At 24.5% G+C, this 27,573-nt stretch overlaps 1 protein-coding gene across 10 annotated transcripts in view; it reads right to left on the bottom strand.

The window, feature by feature from the left end:
- LOC114124104 (ELAV-like protein 3) overlaps window positions 1-27,573 on the bottom strand; it is a 39,362-nt gene that overhangs the window by 6,023 nt on the left and 5,766 nt on the right. The window contains exons 1-10 of one of the 10 annotated variants that reach the window (XM_050207768.1): window positions 17,538-19,445; window positions 15,995-16,304; window positions 13,869-13,883; window positions 12,856-12,959; window positions 12,623-12,776; window positions 12,498-12,539; window positions 11,637-11,883; window positions 8,157-8,198; window positions 7,211-7,521; window positions 6,869-7,040 (exon numbers count right to left, since the gene is read on the bottom strand). In XM_050207768.1, the coding sequence (XP_050063725.1) occupies window positions 6,982-7,040; window positions 7,211-7,521; window positions 8,157-8,198; window positions 11,637-11,883; window positions 12,498-12,539; window positions 12,623-12,776; window positions 12,856-12,959; window positions 13,869-13,883; window positions 15,995-16,214 (1,194 nt within the window). In that variant the 5' untranslated portion in view covers window positions 16,215-16,304; window positions 17,538-19,445 and the 3' untranslated portion in view covers window positions 6,869-6,981. Of the gene's footprint in view, window positions 1-6,868; window positions 7,041-7,210; window positions 7,522-8,156; window positions 8,199-11,636; window positions 11,896-12,497; window positions 12,552-12,622; window positions 12,777-12,855; window positions 12,960-13,868; window positions 13,884-15,994; window positions 16,305-17,537; window positions 19,446-27,573 lie in introns of those variants that run through there. The other 9 variants (XM_050207766.1, XM_050207765.1, XM_050207763.1 and 6 more) reach the window with 9 other exon arrangements.

Below are 27,573 nucleotides of genomic sequence, written 5' to 3' on the forward strand. Positions count from 1 at the left end.
TTACATCGCATGATTTTATTTTATTTTCTACATGTTTATCATTTATTGTTCTAGAATTTTTATAAGGACATTAGAAAATGTGTGCTATTCATAATCTAAATTAAATAATAATTATTGTTCTTTATTCGAGATTTTGATGAACAATGAAAGTAAATTTGTGTATTAGTCGTAATAATGACATTTTTAACAAAAAACAATCAATCTGCCACATTAGTATTAATTTTTACTTAAGTTCTTGCAAATGTATTAGATATACATTATAGTTGTTAACAACCACAATATTTAAAAACATTACCTACAAATAGTGTAGACTATACTGGCAAAAACAAAACAAGCCATTTAAATAATAAACATTATAAATAGTATGTTAGGTTTAATAAATAAAGTCACCATATATAATAGGTACCTACATATTATTAAATAAGAATACAATTAACTTAAGGACTTTTTTTCAATACATTTTTCCACTTAATTCGAATCATTAGGCATCCAAATTGCATGGCAAGTGAAATAAGTGACTTCGTGGTTCGTCATAGATCATTTAGAAAACTATATTCGAATATTATAAGTAACCTATATACTTGAAAAATGTACAGACACGTGATGTTAAACCGTAACTACCTAGATAAATATTATAAAGGAGACTTCGGTAAGATAAATTACTGCGACCATCCTGAATAAAATAAAGGTCTGGAGTGTAGAATTCAAAGGAAGAGTTTAGTCGAATAGAATTGAATCATAAATTACCGTATAACAATGATAATGTACTTATCTATTTTTGCTTTTCATTAGATTTATAAATGTATATAATAATACTTTGACCGGTTTTATAATTGTAAACACATTTAATAAAATGAATGTTGAAAATCTACGATTAAATCAGTTTGTAAATGTGTGTGAAAAACGCGGGCATCGTCAACAAACGCACAAAATTATGTAGAAACAAATATGGTAAAGACGAATTCAAGACGATCCCGCACTGATTTGGGCGTTAAAATTTTTACATTTCGCGTTGACGGTTGTCATAATAAAGTCGTTCATAAAATACATTTGCACACGAAAAAAATAATATTTTAAATTATAATACAATACATAAACGTATTCATGAGTTTTATGCAATACCGTCATATTATACCAGCAATATATTTATATACACAGTTATAAATCTATACTGAAATTTTATCAATTTATATGATGATACAGAAACATGTTGGGGATCGACTTATATCAAAATATCGGTAAAAGAACTTGTTACCTAATGCACTAATAATAAGCACCAAAATCGGTACTGCGCACATTCAATAACCTACCACATACATTATCGACAGCAATTTCATTTAACAAAACATTTATATTATTTTTATTTTTATTCATTATCAATATATTAAGAGTATAAGCCGATTTGTATTATATATTTTTCCGTTTTTACGCCAGTTTGTAGTATATTTCGTCGATATAGTAGCACGTGAATGAATTAAAGCTTTATTAATTTTAAGCATTTGTTTGAAAATTATAATAGGAGCTTCCAAACACGGAATATCATGGATTAATGGATCATAGACATTATACAAGCTATAATATGGCCGATATTATAATGGAACTACACAGTTATAATGTATAATATTAGTATAGATTTATACTGTGATTCATGAGATGTCAATGATTTTCATAATGTAAATAAATCGCAATTCGCTGGTAAGTTATAAATTATAATTAATTATTGAATTAGCGATTCTCCAATGTGATCACCGAACGATTACATTAACATTGTTTAACGATTTTAATTAGAATTTTATAAATACATAAATTCAGTTATTTTTTAACGTTCTTACTCAAACTGAATGCAATAAAATAAAAAAAAAACTTACAACATTAGTTTCATCGATAACTAACCTTTTTACACATAAAAATGCAAGAGGTTGATTAATAAATCACACTCAGATATAGAATACATATTATATTACATAGACCAAACCAACCCTTCTACTTCCCCACCCAGATTCTTTGAGGAACAATGTCCTGATAACATTATAGCGGGTTTTGGTAGTGAAATAATTTTTTTCGTATATCAGGAAATTTAATGCAAATTTTCAACCCTACAGTAAAAAATCTAAAACCCTGCTTAAAATCTGATAATTGGAAAGACTGCATTTTAGTATTCGTATAGTGATTAACAGAAAAACCACGTTTTAATGTTTTATTATTACTTTATAATATTTATATTAGTTATGTAAAAAAATACGTAACTTTATTATTATTATTATTATTTTGTTGCTTATTTTATGTACGATGTTCCAGAAATATTTTCTATTATTTCATATTTAAAAATATATTACGAATTCCAAAATAAATGTAGGTATTATAATATATAATATATAAAGTAATAGATTCTGTAAATTCCAATAGGTATACCGACATATAAAATATGAATTTCTTATACAAACCATGTTTTAAGTATTCAATTTTTTTTTTTTTTATTTTTAAAAGAAGTTTTCTAAATAATTTACTTGATTAAATAATGACTTCATAAGAATCTAAATAAAATCGATAAAATGATTTACTAAAAAAAATTATCTAAAGACCAATAAGAATATTCAAGTATATAATATATTATATCGAAAAGCTAATAATCAAAAATACTACAAAACACGCCAGAAATTTCTATCACGGAGTTTTATTAAAACGAATATAAAATATTAAAATTTCAAATAAAAACCTCAAATACAAACAATAAGTATTAATGTGCGTTATTTAACCTAGTATTAATTTATAAATGTTAAGTTTAATTTTATTTGCAATTTTTTTATTATCTTATCTTTTAATCTATATAATAATAACTTGCAAAATATTTTTTTTTGTTCTTGATTTCAAATAAATAATATTTAACTTCTACCAAAGTATTATCAAATAATTTAATGTTGTTCTTTATTTCACTAATAACATTAGATATTAATAACGAGAAGTATTAGTTTTGAGTAATTTCTGAGTGATGTTTAAATACAAATACATTATATTTTGTTAAGTACCTACGTCAGTGTGGCATCAGTAGGAAAACTGGATATTTTTAATACTTTTGATGATTAAATTCTACATTTATTTTATAGTTATTATTATTATTATTATTATTATTATTTATTATAATTTTTTTTTTTTAACAATTCTAAACGGTAAATTTTATGGTACACCGGAATTTTATAATGAGCCAAATTGCTATTTTTAAAATTCAAAAATATTGACTACGCTCTCACTCAGTTTAATATCCGAATACTTACCAATAGATTCTAATAACATAATATTTTAATAAAGAGTAAATTATAAATGCCAATATGTATATTATAGTATGTATAGTATTCATTAAAACTTAACCTGATCTATTGCACGCCTAACATATGGTAACGAACTATAATGACTATGACTGTAAACAATTAAATTGCCTAATTAATCTATTATTTTACATATTTAAAATTTTTATATCTTACTCCTTTTGAAGTACCTACAATTAAATAGTCAAGGTGTATTTATAATTCATAAATATTAAATTAGGTACTAACTAAAATCATGCAAAACATTAAGTGGCCCTTTTTTCCTGACCGAAAAAAAACTAAATCAATAAAAGAAAAAATATGTACGATATATTTGAATAATTTAGCACCGTAAAAAAAAATACAGATATACACATATGACTAGAGTATATTAAGCAAAATTGCCGTTTTGATTGACTTTTCAATATTTATGATATTTTGAAATTGATAAATTAGTATGATAAATATTGCACATTTATTATACCAAGAATAGAAAATATATTGTTTATTGATTTCTACGCTTGAGTATAAATATGTTTACAGAGAAGATACATCATTTTATGATTGGATAATTGAAGCAAGTCCAACAACGAATGGAAACCATTAGCATCTATCCACTGTATAAAGTTAAGTAAATGGCTTAATGAAGTATGTTTAAAGCCTACAGGAAATGTTAATTAATTATGAGTGATTTATTTAATGTAAAATTTTTACAAATACAAACTTAGATGTTCACGCACTGCACATTATAAATTCAAGAAAAAACAATTACATCGATGTTATTCATATACATAATCAACAGCCAGAGAATATTCAACCGAATGGATTGAGCGTCGAATATAAAAATAGATTCGGCAATTCGGTAATTATGTTTAAAAAAAAAATGTCCAGGAAAGAATTTAATTTGAGCACTAAATTGTTTTAAATTTTACTCGACAGTTAACAATTAATAATCAATCTTATTCCAATATTTGTAAATTTAGTTACATACAGAACTAATTTTTGATGAAATATCTATATTATAATAAAATAATTTTATCTGTTCTAATACATTTAACTAAATTACTTTTTTTGTTTTTTTAAACTAAGGTTAGATAAAAAAATGCTTATCTATTGACTAGAATTTTGTAAAAACATTGTTAAGTACGTGAAAAAAATTATTATCTATATGTATAAGTGTATCAAACACTATTTTATATCTTATCAAAGGCATTTTTACTTGTAACATACAATTTGATAACATTTTTCTTGAAAATATAAATAATAAATTAATATCCTACGGAACATATTATTGCAGTATAGACAAAAGTTGATTAACTTTAGTGAATATTTGAATAGCTACCTATTTATTTTCATGCGCAAAAATTAATATAAAGAAGTTATTTTTTTTTAAGCCTAACAAATAATTTTAAAATTGTTAATTAAAATATGTACTTAATTTTTTAGTTTATTATTAAATATACCTTTTACATTTGTATTATCATAACTAGAAATTTGATTGATAGGGCATTATGTACACAAAACACTAAATTAAAACGGTTGAACTAATGATACACGAATACTTGCAGATTATAATTAAGAGACAGTTTTTTTTTTCATTTAAGGAACCAGAAACTCTTCAATAAATAATATCATGGTAAATATTAATATTACGACCTATATCTTTAACATTTTAACGTAATTTTCCTAACTTGTATACTGATAACTAATTTCAGTCTCTTTCTCGTTATATTATTTATATTTAAGTCTTTTCTTATTCCATACGTTTTTATTATAGCTGATAAAATAAAAAACTTATGAATTTTTATTTTCGTTATCCGTGTATATTATAATATTTTCACTATTAAACACCGTGCTGGAATGTTAAATCATGAAGGAACAATCAATTAGACCAATAATTCGATCTACAAATTAAGTTACAGCTGGCGTAATCAGGTACTGGTGTTTTAAAATATAACTACACGGAAGATGATACTAAAAAGACCTTAAATTAATTAAATACAGTTAAGAAGCAGAAATTAAAATGTTGACTGAAGAAATTTGGTGGACTTAAAGAAGATTTTGGAGATAATAATAACAATTTTAAAAGTATTTTTCTAACATGATTCACTGATTCATGAGTAAATTAAGTGTGATGTTAGTGATTTCCTTTTTTAATTATCTGTAGCTTATAAATAATTTAGTTTGAATATTTTGACATAGTAAATGATGCACTGTAAAATTTATAACTCAAACTTAATAGTAAAAGAAGCAATGTTTTTTAAAATTAAAATAATGTGTTCTTATTTTAATAGTGAATAATGTATAAATATTATTTGTGATTAGAATAAATGTAATCTAGGATTCATATTAAATAAATATAGCATTAAAAATATCCAGTTTTTAGAGATGGAATTTTGTTTTTGTATTAAACTTGCCTTCATAAAATTACCCTGTGGTTTTAAATTAAGTTATTAACTTTTGTTAAATAATCTCCAATAAGTCCACCCTTTATTACATTATGTACTACAATCAGTACTAATTAGATTTATATGTTATTGTTTTTAAACAGTGTTGAATACTGTTCATTGAGATCAATAATCACACCGGTTTATGTGCAAGTAAAACAAATCAAACAATTTGATTATGTACTTGCACAACTGCGTACAAGCAACAAAAAAAACAAACAAATATGTTCTTAATATTACATAGGTACGTTATAGAAATTGACTGGATTCTTTCAGAATTATTAATAAATGCAAAATGAACAAGTTTCCTATGAATAATAGTTCTTGCAATAGTTCTTAATCATTACATTGTTATATTCTCAACTGTTGGTAACAACTTTCACTCAAAAAATATTTAACAATAAAATAAGTTGGAAAAATATGAAATTGCATCAGAAATTGTCTTTTGTTGTGAGTGGGGAGGAAGATAAGATTATTTATTATTAAGTACATAAAATGTATTGTTTTTTCTTGTACCTAACGGCATTATAAGAACGAGTAAAAAAGTAAAAATATTACATTGACTTACAAATAGCTTCTCATGGACATTTTATGTAAATTGGTAAATATGATATTTACCTAAATATATAGTAAACATGAATGAATTTATATTTAATATAAACACACTTACATTGTTATGTACACACATAATACACGCACACATATAAATGGAATAATAGCAACATAAGAAAAAGAAAATATTATAAATTATTTACGAATTTAAATTTAAAATATAAAATATTAGGAATATCTTAGACTAGCAACGTTAAATAGAACAGAACACTATCAGTCAATATGCTTGCGCAATTATTATTTAAATCTGTTCCAAAAGTATAGTAAAGGAAAAATGGGAAATTTTTAAATAGATGGGTACCAATAATAATTATATTGCACAAACATTAACAAAATGTTTTAGGAAATATTAACATTTTTTTTTTTTCAGGAAAAAAAAATTATAATTTGTATATTATTTATAATATGCCTTGAAAAGTGTTTATTTTGATAACGTTATTATGGTGCACGCGATTTAATTTAAATGTATCTAATTAAAAATATAATTAATAAATAAACATAATTTACCTTCTTTAGACATGATAAATATCAGCAAATTTGCAATTCAGTTAAAGATGTATTAGAAGGGAGAATGAATTATGTAAACATTTGAAAATATTCGAAGAAGATTGATGAAATTATTAACAGTCAGTTAATGAATCAGCAAGAGACATTAACAAACTGGATGCATCTCCTTTGCCTAAAAATTATAACATGTAAATTATTATAATAACATTGCGTATTAATTTATTATACATAACTGTTTTTTTTACACTTAACCATCGGTACACCAACAATTTATTTTCATTTTCATTTAAATTTAAATTTTTTTCCGAAATAAATATTCTAAATCACTAATATCATCTTTACCTTTATTGGTTTTGAAAGATACTTGAAGTACACGGTTGCCTAACGTATATCCATTAAGAGATTGAATGGCAACAACTGCTTCATCATAATTAGTCATAGTGACAAATCCAAATCCTTTGCATTTGTTTGTTTGTAAATCTCTAATAACTTTTACACTTTGTACAGCACCAAATGGACCAAATAGTTGCCACAATACATTTTCTTCTGTTTCTGGCGCCAAGTTATATACAAATATGCACCAGCCAGATCCATTCATTGAATTACCAGGTAACATGGAGTTTGCTAACAGATCACCCGCTAATGGTGAGTATCTAAAATTAAATCATTACATTTAATTTTACAATCAAGTTATTTCACATTTTAAATGAAACTATTTAACTCGATTAAGCAACTAATATAACGAGAAGGATTTTTTGATAAACGTTATTAAATGGTAACATTCACGAGAGTTCTATTTGTGTTTAAAGTTTAAAGTTTAACTTTTTATTTTATTATTAAGTTTAATACTATGATTTTTAATATAATAATTTTAATTTAAATATTTCTGTTTAAAATTTATTAAAAACCTAACAAAGTTATAAGTATTTGCATCCATTAATCATAATGATTAATGTTTTATTAATGCCTATGATCAAGAGGATATTTATCTAAATGTGTTATTTCTGTCTTATTAATATATCCTCAAGAAAATTATTCTAAAATCAATACACCACTAAGAATTAAGAAATTTAAAAGATTACAATAAAAATATCATAAAACAATATTTGTGCAAAAATATTCACTAATATGGTTTTAGTAAAAAAATAGTGATGAACTTCTTCTTATACTACTTTCTAAGGTACGAAAATATTATTCATTCATTTTAAATGTATGGACCTATATTCACATTTACCTACTATTATATTTATCTATGTATTCAGAAGTTTATTTAAGGAACAATACTGACCTCTGTAAGCCTTTGTTTATGGCTAGCATGGTCTTTCCAGTGCTAAAACAAAATAAAAATAAGATAAATAAATATATGTATGTATCTATATTTATAAAACAATAAAATCTAAGTAAAATAAATTGTACAACGAGCGGCAGCTTTTATAAATATTAAGTTACAAGAAAAAATAAATTGTAAGTTTTTATCTAAACAGTTATTTGATGCAACAAAATAAGGAGGTAGATGCAAATTTTCTTGATAGCATATTGTTAAAATATTATTTATTCAAGGAAATCAATACAAAATATATTCTTAAAAATCGATTAATGAATTACTTGATCAAATAATCCTATTTTATGTAATTTAATACATATTTAAAATTATTAATATTAATTTAAAATAATTTCTATAAATGAAGCAAATAAATGTTTATAAAACTTCATTTATATAAATTTTAACAGTATATAAATCAAATACTATCTTTCACATGTTTTATATATAAATTAATAATAATTTATAATACAAATTATTTATTCAAATATAAATAAATAGCAACTTAAAAAAATCTAAATTAAGATAAAAAATAAAAATGTCTTTCTTTAGAAGCCAATAATTACATGCATATCAATGGCAAATACTGTATACCCCCTCTTTCAGATATGAAACATGAGCTTGTTTCACATGTTCTATGTGCACAACAAAAGTAATTATATCACATTTAAATAATTTCTGCCTACCAGCAATTGTGTGTGCTTACTAGCACTTTATACAAATAATTGGAAATATATTACCTATGCCATCTCGTGATACATCAATCCATTGGTTATTAATTACACTTTGCTACAGATCCAGGAATGGTATGAACAATTTCTCCTCTCCATTGATTGGGTTATTGAGTTTTAAGTCAATTTTTAATTTATTGTGAATATTATCTTTTAAATCATTAACAAATAATGTCAATAATGAATTAAAGTATAAGTTTGACCATCATCCGCATAGGAATTTTTGGAGCAAGAGTAAACAACATTTAGTTATTTTATTAAAAATACATTATAAATGTTTATTTAAAAAAACAAGTTAAATTATAGTTGAAAATTTTTAAGTTTAATAGAATAAAGTTTTAATCCCACTTCATAAATAATCAAATGATACGCATCATTTCAATAGTAAATAGGTTAATTTAAGAAGAAATACTTATTTAACTATCGCACAACTGGAACTGAATCCTCCTAGCCCTAACACTTTGCTGTAATGTTCTTTAAGTTTATAGACTTAAAGTTATTAAATAATAAATTAAATACACACATAACATAAAAATAGGAAACTAAAATAATAATATTCATTAAATACCAGCAAAATAATAGTATTTTATTTATACACTAATCATGTAATAAAATATATGTACATAATATTAATATTGATTTTAAGTAAATATTATTCTAATAGGTATTAATTACATTGTAGCAGTGAATTATCTAAATACTGAACTTATATATTCAATGAAAAAAAAAATCAATTATAATTTTTTTAATAATTTAATTTGGTAGTTGCTATTGGGTAAAACTATGATGTAAATCCAATTTTTATATTGAAAATAATTATATCTACCTATATACTCAAAGTAAACTTAAGCAAGTGTAGTTTAATACTTCTTGTTTGATAAACAAAAACATTTCTATTTCAATTTTATATTTTTATAAAATTAAAGAACATTACAACAACATTACTTATCAACATTTGAGTTACTAAAAATTAATTTTATGATATGTACATTAATATATTGGTAGATGTAAAATAGTATAATGTGCAATCAAATAAAATAAAATTGTAAAACAACACTATTTATAAGCTGCCACACTTTGTAATATAAAAAAATAAAATAAAAACAAAAGACAAAATAAAAGTATATACTAAAACTTGAATGATATTAAAGAATAACAAATTTAAAAAATACTGTAATCACTTATCAATAAAAATTTAAATAATTGGGAAAATGTTGGTTCTTTAATAATAATATATTTACGTAAATAATATCAAGTTAAAATATATGAAGGTTGGGTGATTTATACATTAAAGTAAAATGTAAAATGTATTAATTATTATAAAATATGAGAATCATTTAACAGGAATACATTATTTTACTTTTGTTAAATAAGCAGTTAAAAGACATAGTCATAATATATGAATTAATATATAATTAGAGCCTAGAGGTTCAGTATACAGTCACAGTTAGCAGTTGAAAACATAATATTAGTATTTCAGGCATGAGTTAAAATAATTAATTATATTGTAAGTAAAATCTAGTGTATTATTTAAACATACCGATGTTTCATTTTAGAATCTAAAATTTAGATATGATATACATATTACTAATATATTGCTTATTATGTATCCAAAATGATCAAATAAATGCATAAAATATATATTTATATTAAACAACTAAGGTGCAGTATTATTTAATCAGGTAAAAATTAAAATATTTATAGAAATCATTTTTTTTTTTTTTTTTAATAATAATAATTCAAGAACATTAATAGAGTATTTTAAAACAAAGATTTAAATTCATCATCAATTATAGATATAATTATGGATATCTCGTGATACCATGTATCCCTACCCTATGTGTTATGTTTATATAACTGTAATATATATTATAATTTTAATATAAATTGGTTTATTACATTAATTTTTTATGATGAAAAGTTTAATAAAATCATTATAAATATTAATTTAATTTAGAAGACATTGAGACAATATTAAAAAGAATATATATATAAGTAAGTATGTAATATTTTTATGAAAATGTTTGATAACTTTTTCTTTGGTGTTTAAAGATATTAATATAATTAGAAATTTTACTTAATACATTTAAGGTATGAAATAAAAAAAAATTCTTCTTAAAATTTAAGTATCATTATTTATTATAAACCTGTGAAGTAATATCAAGAAACATAATAAATAAAAATATTACTAAAAGTAAATTTGTTAAGTGAACACTTAAAGAAAAGTAAAAAGTAAGCACTTGAGAGACTATAAAAAGAAAATTCGCAATAAAAAAAAGTAATTAATCAATTTATGATGAGCATTTAAAATAAAAATCACTTCCTAATGATTAAATACTTAGCTAAAATGTTTAAATGAACATTAAACATATTATAATTTGAAAAATCTAACATTTTATCAATTTATTGGTTACATTATATTAATTAATTTCCCCCTTAGTCAATAAATATAAATTAAAAAATAACATTTTTTAATTAGTAAAATGTTTACTATATTATATGAACATTTATTTATTTTTTTTATCAAACTATAAATTAAAAAAAAAAATTAAAATGTATATTTAACGTAATATAATTTCATTTTATCTAACCAAATTATTATTTAAATTTCTTTAATAGTAATTTTATTGAAAAATGGTACATTTTAAATGAATTGTTAATGAATTGATTCTAATAATATCACTGTAAAACAAATGAAGAGAAGAAATGGTCATACCTGGATAAAGGGGAGAGTGGAATATACCTGAAGCGCCCAGTAGGGTGATGAATAGGGCCAGCAGCAAATCTTCGAGCTCCTTGAGGAGTTAAATAAGCTGCTAATGCAGGTACTGCTTTATTACTACTAGGATTGTTGGCAAACTTCACAGTAATTGATTCTGTTGAACCTTTGGGAACAGTTCCATTTAATTCTTGAATTGCTCGTTCGGCTTCAATTCTTTGATCAAATCTTATAAAACCAACACCTTTTGAAATTGCTAAAAAGAAATTGTAGTAAATAAAATGTATAACACATTTGACCACTTATACAATAAGTTGTCATACAAATAATAATTTAATAAATTACAGTTTACTATTAGTAGGAAATTTAATTAAATTTATACATTTTTTTTAATGTGTACAAATAATTTTAATTATATATGTATTTTATATATATTAAGCAAATAAATAATTTAATGGTTTAAAATTACAAAATTTTATTGTGTATACTAACTAAATAAATATGCTAAATTTAGATATATTTCAGTTATTTTTAGCATATTATTGTCTAAAATGATCATCTTAAAAATAATTCACATTGATATTATAATAAATATTTGTTAAATTATAGTTCATATTTTTTTTTAATAATAAATTTAATAATCTTTTATTAAAATCTAACTTTAAACACACAACAGTTTTATGAAAAACATAAAATTATATTTATTCCAACTAAACTTGTTTAACTTAAACTTAAATCTGATTATGAATATTTAAATGTTGTTAAGTTAGTTAAAAACTAAACAATTATTTATGATTTATGAACAAATATTTATCATTATATAAGTGTTATTTTTTTTTATTAAAATCAATAACTTACACGGCGAATGATCTCCTCCAGTATTTCCCACAAATTGTCGAACTGTGAACATATCAGTAATATTTCTTCCATTAGAATATTTCAAGGCAGACAATAAAATAATAAAAATATAAAACTAAACTCACCAGTCATATTATCACATAAAATTCTTGATGTTATAATCCGACCATATGGACTAAATAAATTTTCAAGGTCTTGTTGTGTCATATGTTTTGGAAGACCACTGACATATAAATTAGCCCCTTTAATTGCTTCACTACTAGGTCTTGCAAAGGATACCTAAAATTGTTTTTTATAACAATTAATTACTAAGATATTGATCAACTAATATTGTGGATATGTATGAAATTAAATATACCTTAATAGTTTTATTTTGTAGTCTAAGTCCATTTAAAGTATTAATTGCTTTTTCTGCATCTTCTGGTCGGTGGTAATTAACAAAACCATAACCCAAACTTTGACCTATAAAACCAAAAATAATAAAACAATTAAAGTATGCACATTAATCACAATAGTGAACATATTATATGATAAATACAAATAAAATAGTTAAACAATTAAATATCAAATTAATGTATGAAGTAATAGGTATGTATGCACCTATATGTATGTATGTTACATGCTCTCATAGTTATATCTATAATTGGTATTATACACCAATATAAAATAAAGTGTTATTAAAAATAAATAAACGTAGTTTCATTGGTGTCTAGTTAGATCTTAGATGTATAGTTTTTTTATTGATTTTATTCCAATATGTATTAGAATTTTTTATTGGAATTGATTATAAATTTAATAATAATAAAAAGGTGAGTGTTAATACAGCTGCCTTTTAAAAAACTATGGTACAAATATTATATGATTTAATAAAAATGTCAAATTTTGACAAAAGTTATTGACAAATTTCAAAATGTCCTCTCTAAAGTACCATCTGTATCCAATTTCTAATCTATAGAGAGGCTATATGAAACTTTTGTTGTACTAATTAATCTTCATTGCCCAAAAAAAAAAATTATATATAATTAAATATACAGATTTACTAAAAAAAAAAACAAAAGAAATAAGTTAAGAAATTAAGTCAAAAAAAATTGTAAGACCAATTGGGCAATGAACTTATTATGGGTAACATTTATATTTTATAAAAATAATATTCTTAATTTATATTTCTAGTCTCAAATACTTTAATGTACAACTATAAATATCCACTTAAGTAAATAATATTTTGTTTTAAGAGCTAAGTAAGTATTTGTATAACCAGCTAGTTTGGGCATAAGTAAACATAAATAATACATTTTGAAATAAAATAAAATTATACATCCTAGTTTTAAATTAAAAATTGTCATATTAAGAACTAACAATGCTTTACAGTACCTGATGGAAGAGATCCTGTTGTGAAAAAGCATGAAAAAAAAATAAAAATAAAAATAAAAACATGTTATGAGTACCTATATTTAAAAATGCCATTACATAAAAAATTTGTTTTCTATAAATGAAATATTTTTAAATGTTATCTATTTCAAATAAATGAAAAATTATAAAATCATGAATATAATTTTTTATGTAACCATATTCCTCTTGTAAATAATAAATTATTTTGTTTAGTTAATTTTAGTATGTAAACATTTAATTAAATTAAAAGTTGTATAATAATTAAACTGTAATTTTAGTACCAAATAATAAATATCAATAATTATAATCATTATTATAATAAATTCAATGGTCAAAATTAAATTAAAAAAATCCTTTTGAAATTTGTAAATATTTTTTATTTTATACTAATCAGACTATTCAGACTATTAACAATTATTTTATTACATTATAAAAAAGAAATATGTAGTTGTATATCATTTTAATTGAGAAAGGTTTTAAATACCTATGTTTTAGATTTGATTATATTCATAAAAAGCAATATATTTTTTAAATTAAATTATTATTAATCAGGGAATATATTAATTTAAAATATATATAATGCACACATAGGTCATTATAGGGTACAAATCTTTAAAACTAAAAATAATTTAATCGTTCTGCAAAAAAAAAAAAATATATATAATATAAATATTCATAGTGAAATTAACTTTTTTTATTTTCTAAACATTCTATTCAGTAGTAATTATAATAACAATTTTTCAAAATAATTCAATATTATAAAAGTTTGAAAGAACAAACTTTATAAAGCAAAAATAAATAAGTCTCCATCAGGTACAGCATGCCAAAAAAAATGTTTAAGGAGCATTGTTCTAGGGATTTATTTTAAACTCTCAATAAAGTATAATGATCCAAGTCTTATTCCAACATTTTTTAATAACAATTTAGGTTTGAGGGAGGATGGGATGAAAATCTAGCTCTTAAAAACAAATAATTAATTTAATCTATATCTTAATTATTATAGTTTCTATAACAATTATAGGTATTGTTACAAAAATAATATAAACTGGAGATACCTACCTATGATATTTTATTATATTCAAAGAAACAGTAGGTAAATATATGAATACACAAATTAATTATTTTGAAAATAATATTTATATTAATATGTTATGTTTAGAACATTGACATACAACATTTCTGTTAAAATTAATTACAATGTTTTGGTAGGTATATTCAATTTAATCGGGGAATTATACTTAAACATCACATTACATACATACATATAAGCATACCTACATACCTAATTTTTTTCTTTTTAGATAATTTTTATTAAATATTGGTTGTTCTTATGTTTAGTTTAGTGCATCTTTATAGAATCTTTATAGAACATTTTTAAATATTTTGAATTTTAGATTTATACACATATTTTTATTATTCAATTTTTACATTATTCAAATAAATTTAGATACTAATATAAATATTTCATAATTCAAAATTGTTTTACTTTATACCTATGTAGAATAGATAGTTTTAGAATTTTCGTTTATAATATATAGATTACTTTCTTTATTTATAAATTCTACATTTTACATATAAAAACCATTGTTATACCTACATAGGTATTATTTTTATATCTGTCAATCGTAGTTAAAAAATGATTTATAATACACAACATTTAAAAAGATCTTTTTACAAAATAATTCCAAATTTAACACAAGACAATAAACTAAATCAATAATTTCAATAATGAATGTTTTGGATAACTTTACTTTAAAATTTTTAGAATAAGTAAGTTTTCAGTTAGGTATCATATTTTGAACATCATTCAAATGAAGCACGAAGAGTAGTGTTTAACAAATACATTTATAAACATTAATAATATCCAAGAATTTATTTAATAATAAAATTAAGACCATTTACTTTACTTTTATTAAATTCCCTACTAATAAATATTAAAATTATTTCATTTATACAATTACTTTCTACAGTATTGTAGCATTTTATGTTACACTAGGTAAATTATCTTTTATGTAGATATTCACAGTAGTTAATTGTAATAATATAATAAATATTTCACACTAAAAGTTATCATTTGAAAAAATAAAGACATGAATATAATTGCTTACCTGTGACTTTATCTCTAATAAGCTTACAGCTTTCAACTTCACCAATTGAAGAAAATAATGATCTAATTTCTTCTTGAGTCATTGTTTGAGGTAAGTAATTTACAATAAGGTTGGTTTTACTTTCTTCATTCAAAGAATTTCCTTGTGATGCATGAGAATTTGTACTTGAGGTATGTATTGAACCATTATGTGGTAGTGAATCCATTCCGTTTTGCATCATATTGATAATTATTATTCTTAAAGATTTTTTGACTAGTTTTTTTTGTTTTCAGTAAACAAATTAAATAAATGAAAACTAAAACAATAAATTCTGAAATGTAATCAAAAATAGAAAGTTAGTAAGTTGAGCTATATTAATTAACATTAAGTAATTATTAATTTATTATTGATATTGAAAGATAAGTAGGTATGTAGAAATGTCTCAAAAATTTTTTTACAAGTTAACATTTTTGATCTAAGAAATCTACTACTGATTTCATTGAATAAATTTTTTTTTTTTACAGGACTGATGGTACTAGAACGACTGTCTTAAAGTAACAACAAAGCAATGACAAAGATAGTTTTAAAATATTTAGAATATGAACTGTAAGTAATTACTTATAATAATTAATCACTAAATAACTTTTAACAGAACTTTTAATAGATCTATGCAAGGTTGCATGAAAAATTGATTAATTAAATGGTCAATAAACTTTAATGGGTTAATTGTAGATCACTAAATCATGTTTAAGGAACCATTAAGTAATTATTGATTCAATAAATGTTTAGTGATTGTTCATGTAACCCGGCACTAATCTTATAAATTTATTATTAATAGTATTAATCTGTTTTTGAACTCTCTAATAGCAATTAAAAATTATTTTCATATTTGATAAGTAATACAATCAAATCTAAGATTTAGTTTTTATAAGAATATTCATCATAACCAGATAGATGGTACCTACCTAGTTGAAGTATAACATAATGTTAAAAAAGTAGTACCTACACATAACAAATAAATAATAAACACTATTTTAGAAGTACCGTTAACCTGAATATATTAAGAAGTAATTAGATAATCCCTAACCAGGATAATACTCATTCAATTTTATTTTTTTTATATGAAGTCATAAAATACACTATCAGGTACCTTGGATGATAAATATATCTTTATTATAATTGTGTTACTATAATAAATCGTTAACAATACTTGTAAAACAAAATTCATGAATATATTCGTTAGACCTACCTATCTACAATCCTTATTTGAATAGAATAAAAATAAGTAATAACTACTCCTATCCAAGAAAATGTTGGTTTTTATATGAAGTTGGAATGCTTACTACCTAAGTTAAGTACATAAAAATAACATTTTTCACGCGATGCTTATAAAGGTACACAAAAATAGTGATGTTAAATATAACAAGATAAATTTGTGGGATGAGTATTTCCAAGCTTCACGGTTGATCTCCTTGGAACGAAGAGTTATTAGTTCAAAATTCCACGGTTATCAAGCAATAGATGTGGGATGAGGTATAAAAAAAAAATAGCAATCGTTACCTACCACGTAAAAATATATTGTTAAGTACAGCCAAAACAGCTGACAGACTAAAATAATATTATGAATTATGATTTTTGACTCGCAACTTGCAGTCCGTCGAGAACCGCCCAAGTTCAGTTGCATTTTCCAAACGCACAAGTACCGGCACGGCGAACTACGGGATCAACTGTAGGCAAACGCATTTTCGGTCCACTAAAAAACGATTAAAAAAAAAAAAAAAAAATACGGAAAATACGAAACGAAAAAAAATAAAATAGAAAAAAAGAGACAGTGACAGGGCAAGTAGAGTAAGACGTGTGTGTGCGGGAGAGTCGACGAAGACGTCCGGGCGACCGAGAGCGAGCGAACGACGGAGAGAGTGCGGTAAAAGCGAGACGCGTCTGACTTCGACGTGTGCGGCGGCGTCGTCGTCTTCGTCGTCGACGTACAATATAATACGCGCTTACGTGAGTTACACACCGCCGAACGTCGTCGCCTAATCGCCTAAACTTCGATTTGACCGTTAAACGAACGGTAAAGTATTAAAATGTAATAATAACAACTCTCCGCGTAAACGGTGTAACTAGTAACTACTCTATTATAATATTAATATACTAGACAAGTGTATAAATCGCTAAACGACGACGACGTATAGATGTCGTTAAACGCGGTTAAATTTATGTAAATAATATACACACGATTGTTATGATTATGATTATGATCGTGATTATATTATTATTATTATTATTATTATGCTAATAACGCGATATCATTTGGTACGCCATACGGACTCGCGCACGCGCACCGGTACACGCACGCGCAAGCGTAGACACGCAAACGGTGTGTAAGCTCGGTGAGTCAGACCCGAGACGGCGATAACGACTACTGCGTATGTGGGGGGGTGCAATAGTTACCGAACCGAACGTATTGACTCAGACTTTTTAGCGTACAATAACGCTGGCGAGTTTGTAGTTTTTACGGGCCGCGGTGCGTGAAGAATAAACGGTATAATTAATGGATGTTGATGTGATGATGATAAAAGTGGAACAACTGTCGAGCTGCGACTACGGATCATCAGACGTCGTCGTCGGGCCGAGGGCGCGTGCGCGAAAACGCGAGCTTCGGGATCCCGCCGCTAGTGAAAAGCTTACAGAATTCCTTTCGGTGTTCTACGACTGCAGCTTGTCGGCGGCGGTCTCGTCTCTACTCTCTGTACCCCCTCCCCCCCTCGTCTATCGGGTCACTACCGACCGAGTAGAGCTCGAGCGATCGACGGGCCCGGCCGCCGCTGCCGCGTGAACGATTGCGCGAACTCGAGTAGAGCAGTCCGTCATCGCCATCTCGCATTTAATATAATGGTATTATATTATTTTATTCTTTGTTCCTACACCCCATTCCCCCGAAACAATAATATTGATTTTTGGAACATGCTGTGTGCCGCACCGGTCGTCGAATACAGCGCTCGCAAACACACCCTTGCACGCTTTTGCATTAGACAGCCAAAAACTTTACAGGGTTGGTAAAAGTTATTAACAACTTCTTAGGAAATTTTAATGCGTTTAAGATTATACTCTATTCGTAACTACTGCATAATATATGCGATTTCAAAGTGCTGCTACACTACTCTCCAGATTTGAAGGAACTTAAAAAGAGGAGATTATACGCGATCCCGGGTCCCCGTGAAAGTACTTTTTTCATTGTAAAATTGGAATACGTGTTATAAATAATTTTAATTTGGGCAAGTAAATACCGCTCTGTTGTACATTAGGTGTCGAGTGGAACTCGTTATTGAGTAAATCAGTAAATCAGAAAAAGTGTGCGAAGACTGTCTAAATTTTGGTAACCGTGGTTATAAAACAATTATTTTAATAATAATATTCGATTTGCGTAAAAATTCCAGTTTCTCCTTAATTTTTTCATTTGTTTTTCCCAATTTTAAAATGTACTGTGAATTTTTAAATTTGACTTCTTTTAAGTATAAATTAGAACCGATTTATGATCCACCCTCAAAAAAAAAAAATTCGAAGCATTTTTATCAATTACTGATCGTGTACACAGTCACAAAAAAAACACATACACGATTTTGTAAAATTAATACGTGCATTGCATTCATTATCTAAATAAATTGATATTTTTTCTTATACGTATCAAGTATCAACAATTATGTTTATTCTTGTTGCTAATTGAGTGGGTTTAATTAGATACCTACCTAATATTTTTACATAGTTTTTACTTATTATATATTAACTAATGACAAATACAAAAAAAAAAAATTAATAAATACAAATTTATTTAAACATTAGCGTTTACTTGTGGATACGAATGTGTTAACGGCTCAACTTGTTGTTATTAATTGGTTTCCACTTTAATTAATTTTATTGTTTTTATAATATATAATGTATAAATAGTAGAGAAAAGTTGACATTTTTTTTCAAAACTCAAAATATCTTGGGTTTAGTGATTTAGAGTTAGTATGTTCGAAATTACTACTGTTTGGTAATAAATAAATACCTATAATATATCCTATATACATTTTTACAATTTTTAATGATCACGTTAAACGCGAACTTCATTTTCATATAAAACGATAAAAAATATCATCAAATTTTGATTGAGTATACATTTTATTCAATATTTTACTATTATCAATTAAATTATATTTTTTCTCAAATAATATCCGAATCAGTCTAGGGCAAAAAAAATCAACACAATGACTTTATTTTATATAGTTTTATTTATTTATTCCGTGTATAACCTTGCCTTTTAAGTTTTAAGTATTAAGTAAAGATTAATAAAACTAATCGGCTTTCAATTACGATTATATCGTTATACATGTACCTACATACACTTATTATACTCGCAAGTTTAATACTACGTAATTATTATGTATATTATACTTCAGAATTTTCGGTAATGTACCTATGTTGAAGAATTTGAGTTATAAGCCAAAAATCAACTCAAATGACTTCGACTTATCGAGAAATTCGAATTAACGAAATTTGAATTATCGAAAAAATTTATCATACAGATCATACATAAATACATTAAAATTTGAAATACAGAGGCCAAGGCACTTCATAGAGTTATCAAAAATTATAAAAATAAATGTTTTTATCAGTAAACACGGTGTTAGTGGACTTAAATAAAATATTATCAGTGAACTTGATACACGCAGTGGATATAATTTTATGAACACATCGTCTGTAAAAGAATGCAGGTTACTCCTTATAAATTTTAATATAGATTGTAAATATATGAAATATGAATAAGCTTATATCGTGTAAAGATCGAAATTATGAGTATGAAAATAACTACCATCTGTAATTTATTATTAATATAGTTATTACTTTCTATTAATAAACACACTGTAGCCTATTTATTTTTAATTTTTTTTTTTTATAGTGTTTTGAGTCTGTTGAACATTTATTTTTTAATACTAAATTTAGTGAAGTAGCAATGAGAAACGATTTAAACTTATCTTAATCAATTGGCGGATGCTGATAATCAAAGGTAGGTACCTACCTATGTTTTTTTCGATTTAATCACAATTTATACATCGTAGAGAATATAACATTTATAATTTGTAAGTGATCAAATATTTTTTTAAATGGTATATTTTGTGTTTATATTATCATGCAAGATCTGGCTGACTTCCTCTCCCGTCCATCAACTAGTTACAGAGTTTATTACACTATTACACAATGTATAGCATTTTAATGAAGGAGGGTGTAACGCGTAAAACCGAAATGTGGAACATATTAGTTTATAATGATATAATATTGGACTCGTTTATTTTTTTTTTGCTTATATAAAATATTTATAGCTATTGCAATAATAAAGGTCAAGCTGTAGCAATGTAGATTTTAGACTTCTGATAAGGGTTTTATACAGATCAAACACTAAAATGCCAATAAAATAAATGATGAATTAATAATGATTTTGAACTATAATTTAAATTTATGTATTGAGAATAACATAATGTTTAATGAAAATTAATTAGGGTTAAGTTATTATTATGATAGCATATTACTCATCAGTTTAGCATATGTCATAACCTATAACAACATTTAACATTTTAAAGTGCGTATTACCTATGTATGTACTAATAATTATTTAAAATCATATGTATATTTTAAAAATTAAGTATATAATAATTATACCGTCGTATATTATGTACATTTTAGATATTCAAACACGTCTGTATTCAATACATCCAATTACATAATAAATTGCAATGCATTAATGACCGATATTTAATTTATTTATTAACTTGAATTAGATATAAATTATATCACTCATACACGTAATACTACATTTTTGTACATAGCAACATTTTTAACATAACTAACATTTTTTTTTTTTTTTTTAAGAAACTAGTTACTACCTTTTAGTCTAATATGAGCATAACTAAAATATAATTCAACGGCAATATAATATACATATTTGTTGTAAAAGTCCGAAAATAGTTTTTGATACTGACATAATTATTTTTGTGTAAAAAAAAAAAAAAAAATACTAACGTTCGGCTATACATTTTTAATTTATTATTAATAAGTAAATAATAATTAATAACAATACCCTCTATTTTTATTCCATTTAAAGGTTCATTATAAAATGTATAATATTAAGAATTTGTTTTGAGCTATCATATTGTATACTAGTAGCTAATAAATAATAATAAAAAAAAAATGTATAATAGATAAGAAAAACATCATGACAATTAGATAGACGGCAGGTTCGAAATTGTTAATTATGAATATTTTATTTTTTATACAATACAATACAATCAATATAGAATAGGTTAGAAATCGGATTTTAAGTCAAAATATACTTTATATGATGCTAATATTTTATAACAGTATTTAAAAATATTGTTTTAATATTATTGAAATATAAACTATAAATATAAATTTTCAATAAATAACATTAAAAATAATAATTTTTTGAGTAAAAAAGCTTACAACTAAATATATTCTTTATATTATACTATGTCATCCTTGTTTAATCTTATCAATTTGAATGTTTTTGTACGGCATTTTATTAAATGCCTAAGCATATAGTTCAAAAAATTGATTTTTATGATTTATGCAATTTAACTAAAATGCCTATTTCAAATCAGGCAATTTGCCTGAGACAAATAATAAAAATGAAACATTTTGTATTATTTAAAAATTTAATTATATTTTCTATTAACTATTTATTGTTATTTTATATAGTATAAAAAAAACTATATATTATTTATTAATAAATAATAATAAGTAGAAGGTAGATAATATATGAAATATATTTAATTTCGTATCCATTGGTACTATTGCTTTAAAACTTAAATTATAAATATATAAATAGGTAGGTAATTACTGTAATTAATATATACAAGTATATTATCTTAACCTCTATAGTCGAGTATAGCCAGTATAGAAGAGTAGTGAGTACTATATATCCTTATTAAATAAAAATAAAAGTTCCAAAAGTTGAATAAAAGTTTTTACCTAGGAATTAACATAGATATTTGGTTGTATGAGAATTAAATCTACATTGAGTAGTGAGTACCGTGAGAAAAATTATAGGTAATCTTATCGATTATAACGACAAAAATATGACGTTATAGGTACAAAAAAAGATACAGAACATGCAATTGAATTGTACAATAATTTAGTTTAATACGTGTATAATAACTATAATACGTATATTGTATGTAATGTGTGTATTATGATTGGATTTAATATTGTTATAATATATTGAATTTCTTTTGTATATTTTAAACTTTGATTGTTCTTATTTGAATTTTAAAATATAATATATTATGTGTACACAGTGATTTTTTTATGAAAAATTGAGATTAATTTATGATGACCAAGATAAAAAAAAATGATTTATGATTTAAGTTTTAAAACAATGACCGATGGATACAAAATTAAATATATTTTATATACCTATGTGTTTTGTATAATATTAATAAATAATACATAGTTTTTTTTTATGTATAAAATAACAATAAATAATTAATAGAAAATATAGTTAATTTTAAAATAATACAAAATGTATCATTTTTGTTATTTGCCTGTCTTGAAATAGACATTTAGTTAAATGCCTGCAGATTTGACTATATTCATAAACGTCAAAATATACTATATTTTACAATTTACATGCAATATAAACTTTAATTTGTTATTACTTTGTTTAATTCTATATTTCTATGGACCACAAACTACTATACATATTTCTCACTCTCGTTCAAAAATTTCAATTCTCATGAAATATTATATGTTTATATGCAATACGTCAATACTTGACATAAAAAAAAACCCCCGACTTAAGTTATACAAGTGTATACTACGAACGATCAATATATAATAAACAGTTCCCCGCCTAAACCACGGATATAAATTACCCACACCATACTATTTGTATAAATGCCCATATTTAGGTGGGTAAATATTATTAATCGTAACAGCGTAAAACGCCTATAATATAGTGTATGCATATGCACTAATAATGTCAATACGAGGTACGAGTACTCTATACGTATATAATACAATACTATATCGATATGGGAACGCACTATGCAAACTCGCGGAGGAAATAATACGACGTATAACCTAACCGCGAGGGGCACCTTGCGTCTGGCATGACGTCTATATAGTGTGTACGTACGGCCTGGGCGTTATTGATTTTTTAAACGCGAAACCGCTTTCCGCAGATTTCAACGCTCCCGGGACCCGGACCACCGCGACAGAGCGCAACGACCTGCTCCCGGTGAACAACTGAGGTGGTTTTGTACTGTGTACTCGCGTCGGTTCAATAAATAGTTGCAGCTAGGGGCGTATATTATAATTTATAATACACCGCACACACGTATAATGTATTGTATTGAACGACGGGCGTGCGCAAGTGGTACATATAGAGTTTTCGAGAATATATCAGCGTTTCCGTTTTCTTTTGTCTATGTTATATAGGCTTAATTGTGAGGGGAGGTGTAACTGCCAAAAAAAAATTATAAGTGACAAAAATAGGGCTATACCTTGATATTTTATAATGGTTTTTAAAAATCGAGTACAAATATATTATTAATAGGGAATTTTAGGGTCTGCGGGAATAATTCGACAATATTTAGTAAAATGTACCTAATATTATAACATAATTACGAACTTGGAACCTACAAAAAAAAAAAAAATGTTTTTTTCGTATATTAAAGATATTTAAATATCTAAATATCTGCTTAGAATTTATTAAATATTAGTTATGATCAACTGTATAAAATAAAATTTGATAAAAATAATTTAGAAATACCTAAATACTAATAATATAAAATTAAAAAGATTATTGTGAAGTAGATACTAAAAATAAAAAAAGATAAAGTTACTTTAGAAGTTTATATAATACTTATCACAAAAAAAAAATAAATAAAAAAATAGAAACAAATTGTTTAAAAGGAAAAGGTAAAATTAAAATTATATTAAAATTATTTGGTATAATATATTTAAAAATATTTCTGAATGTATTGAAGATCATACAACAATTTAAATTTGTTTTAAAAAAAAAAACTAAAAAGAAAATTATTGGTTTCAAAATATGAAGTTTGGGTTCGAACGAACGTACATTTTTATTTCTACATCATTATTAATGTAATTAAAATACAATTACATTTACATGGACAAAAAAAGATTATTGACCAAGAAAAAATCTTATGAAACATCCCTATTTTACAAATTGGAAAGATTTCTAAAATGAGTTTTGTAGTTTCAATTAAATTAATCATCAAATTAATACAAAATTGACGCATAAAGAAAATTCCATTTAGCATATATCTATCTATAAATACGTACCTAGGTATTGTTCAATTTGAATAAAACTACCTATAAAAATTGTGGTAATATAATAGTTACGGTAGTATACATGGGCGTAACTTGGGCAATTTTTATGGGGGGGCAAATTTTATTTTATGTCGATATACTACCGTATATTTAAAGATACTTAGAGACTTAATATACCTAATAAATACATTTTACAAAATATCAAGGGAGCAGTTGCCTCCTCTCGCCTCCCCCCAATTTACCCTTATGGTAGTATACATTTATTTTATTAATTATATATAATTTTAATCAAAAATATATTTTACAATTTTTAAATAAATATATTAATATAATATATTTGATATATTTTTTTTAAGCCGAGCACTGGGTAACTAATAGTTTATTCAATAATTCCTAATACTAATAAATATTAATAATTTACTATTTACCATTAGTTTTAAGCTATGACTTATAAGTTAATATTTATTATTTTGTTTTTATTTGATACATGTAATATGCATAGTTTTGAAATATTTTAAAATATAAACCTTTATGGTGTATTGATAAAAACAATTATATATTAATATATTATATTTTAATAACGTTTAAATTAGTTGAACTTTTTTACTTAAAAATTTTCCGTTCTGCATAATTTATTACAGATTAAAACATAAAATACCTATTGGCTATTGGTAGAGTTTCATTAATATTTTATTTCGATCCGTTCTCGGCCCGTAGTAAACGCGTGCAATATCGGACTTTTCAGTAACTCTGTTAATTAAAAACGTATAAGAATATTTAAATACGAAGTTAGACGGAGTGTAATTTAATAATTTTAATATATTTTGCGCGCATTATAATGTATTTAACTGAATACCTAGTTGTTCATCATTAGTTACCTGTTAATATTATTAAATGTATGAAGTATTCCATACAATTGAAATCGAAACCATTTAACCATGTAAAAGTGAATATAATTGCTCGTAAGTCGTAGACTCTTAGACTCGTATGTCATTATATAATGTTTTGTTATCGATAACATAATAAAAAAAAGTGTCAAAACGCGTTTTGCTTTTTAGAATTGTGATATTCAATATCTACCTATATATCAGAATTTTCATACAAAATACGTTTTTGAATAAAAAAAATATATACGATGCTACTTGTTAATAATGTAGGTATTGTTAAAGAAAATTCATGTCTGTGTGATTTCATTATATTGAAACAAATTCAATAGGGAAAATATGTATCAGATCTATTACTTTTTACATGAACGTATACACCCGAGGGCTGTGGTGCTCAGAAAACATATTCGATTATTAAATGTTAAATGGCGTTTTTGAAACCGTCGTAAAAAAAGTTCTCAGATAACGAGCAAATAGAATAAACGACAACGACCTCTGTTCCGCCGTCGCACCTTTGTTTTGTATATATAGATGTGAGCAACGGTCGATATTTTAAGCCCGCTATGGGTATCTATATATATATATATATATATATAAAAGAGAAAAAAGAAAAACGTAGCGACGAGGAAATTGCGTTTTGAGTATTACATATATTATAACTAGCGAAACAAAATAACTCGGTGCTTTTATTTTGTAATAGATGAAACGTAAAAGTTAATATTGCAAAGTAGGTATATTGTTTAGAATTTCGTTTAATCTCCCATTACTGCAAGTTGGGGAAAAAATATTACCATCGTGTTCATTATGCCATGATGAAGTCTCTATAAAAGGTCCAATGAAAAATATTTATGAACTGGAAAGATTAAAAGCGGAAAATTCTAAATTGACAGCGTAAAAATGTTTAAAACTATCTACATATGCGTATTATAACAACTATAATTATTGTAAATACGAAATAATGGTTTGACTTTGACATAATAATAAGACAAGATATTCAATAAAGCTTAAATTATATTATATTATTGTTAGAAATACTGTTAATGTTACTATTTGGGAAAGTACTCAATTAATATTTTTCCAAAAGCCGACTCCGCATTCAAATTGTCTCTTACTCGATTTAAAAGTCTCGGAGGAAAATTCGAACGGATGTAAATAAATATGCTAATAAATGTATGTCTATAAATAATATAGTATATAGGTATTATATTATTTTGTTAGAGGAAACTTAAAAATCTTGGGAAATGGTTAAAGTTACGTCGTAAAAACGCAATTCGTATTAGGTATATCTTTGTTATATTACTCACTGCGTGTGAACGACCATTTATTTATCATCGGTTATAAGTAAAATAAATAACCATATAG

This window comes from Aphis gossypii, chromosome X, assembly GCF_020184175.1.
Source record: "Aphis gossypii isolate Hap1 chromosome X, ASM2018417v2, whole genome shotgun sequence".
NCBI classification, from domain to species: Eukaryota; Metazoa; Arthropoda; class Insecta; order Hemiptera; family Aphididae; genus Aphis; species Aphis gossypii.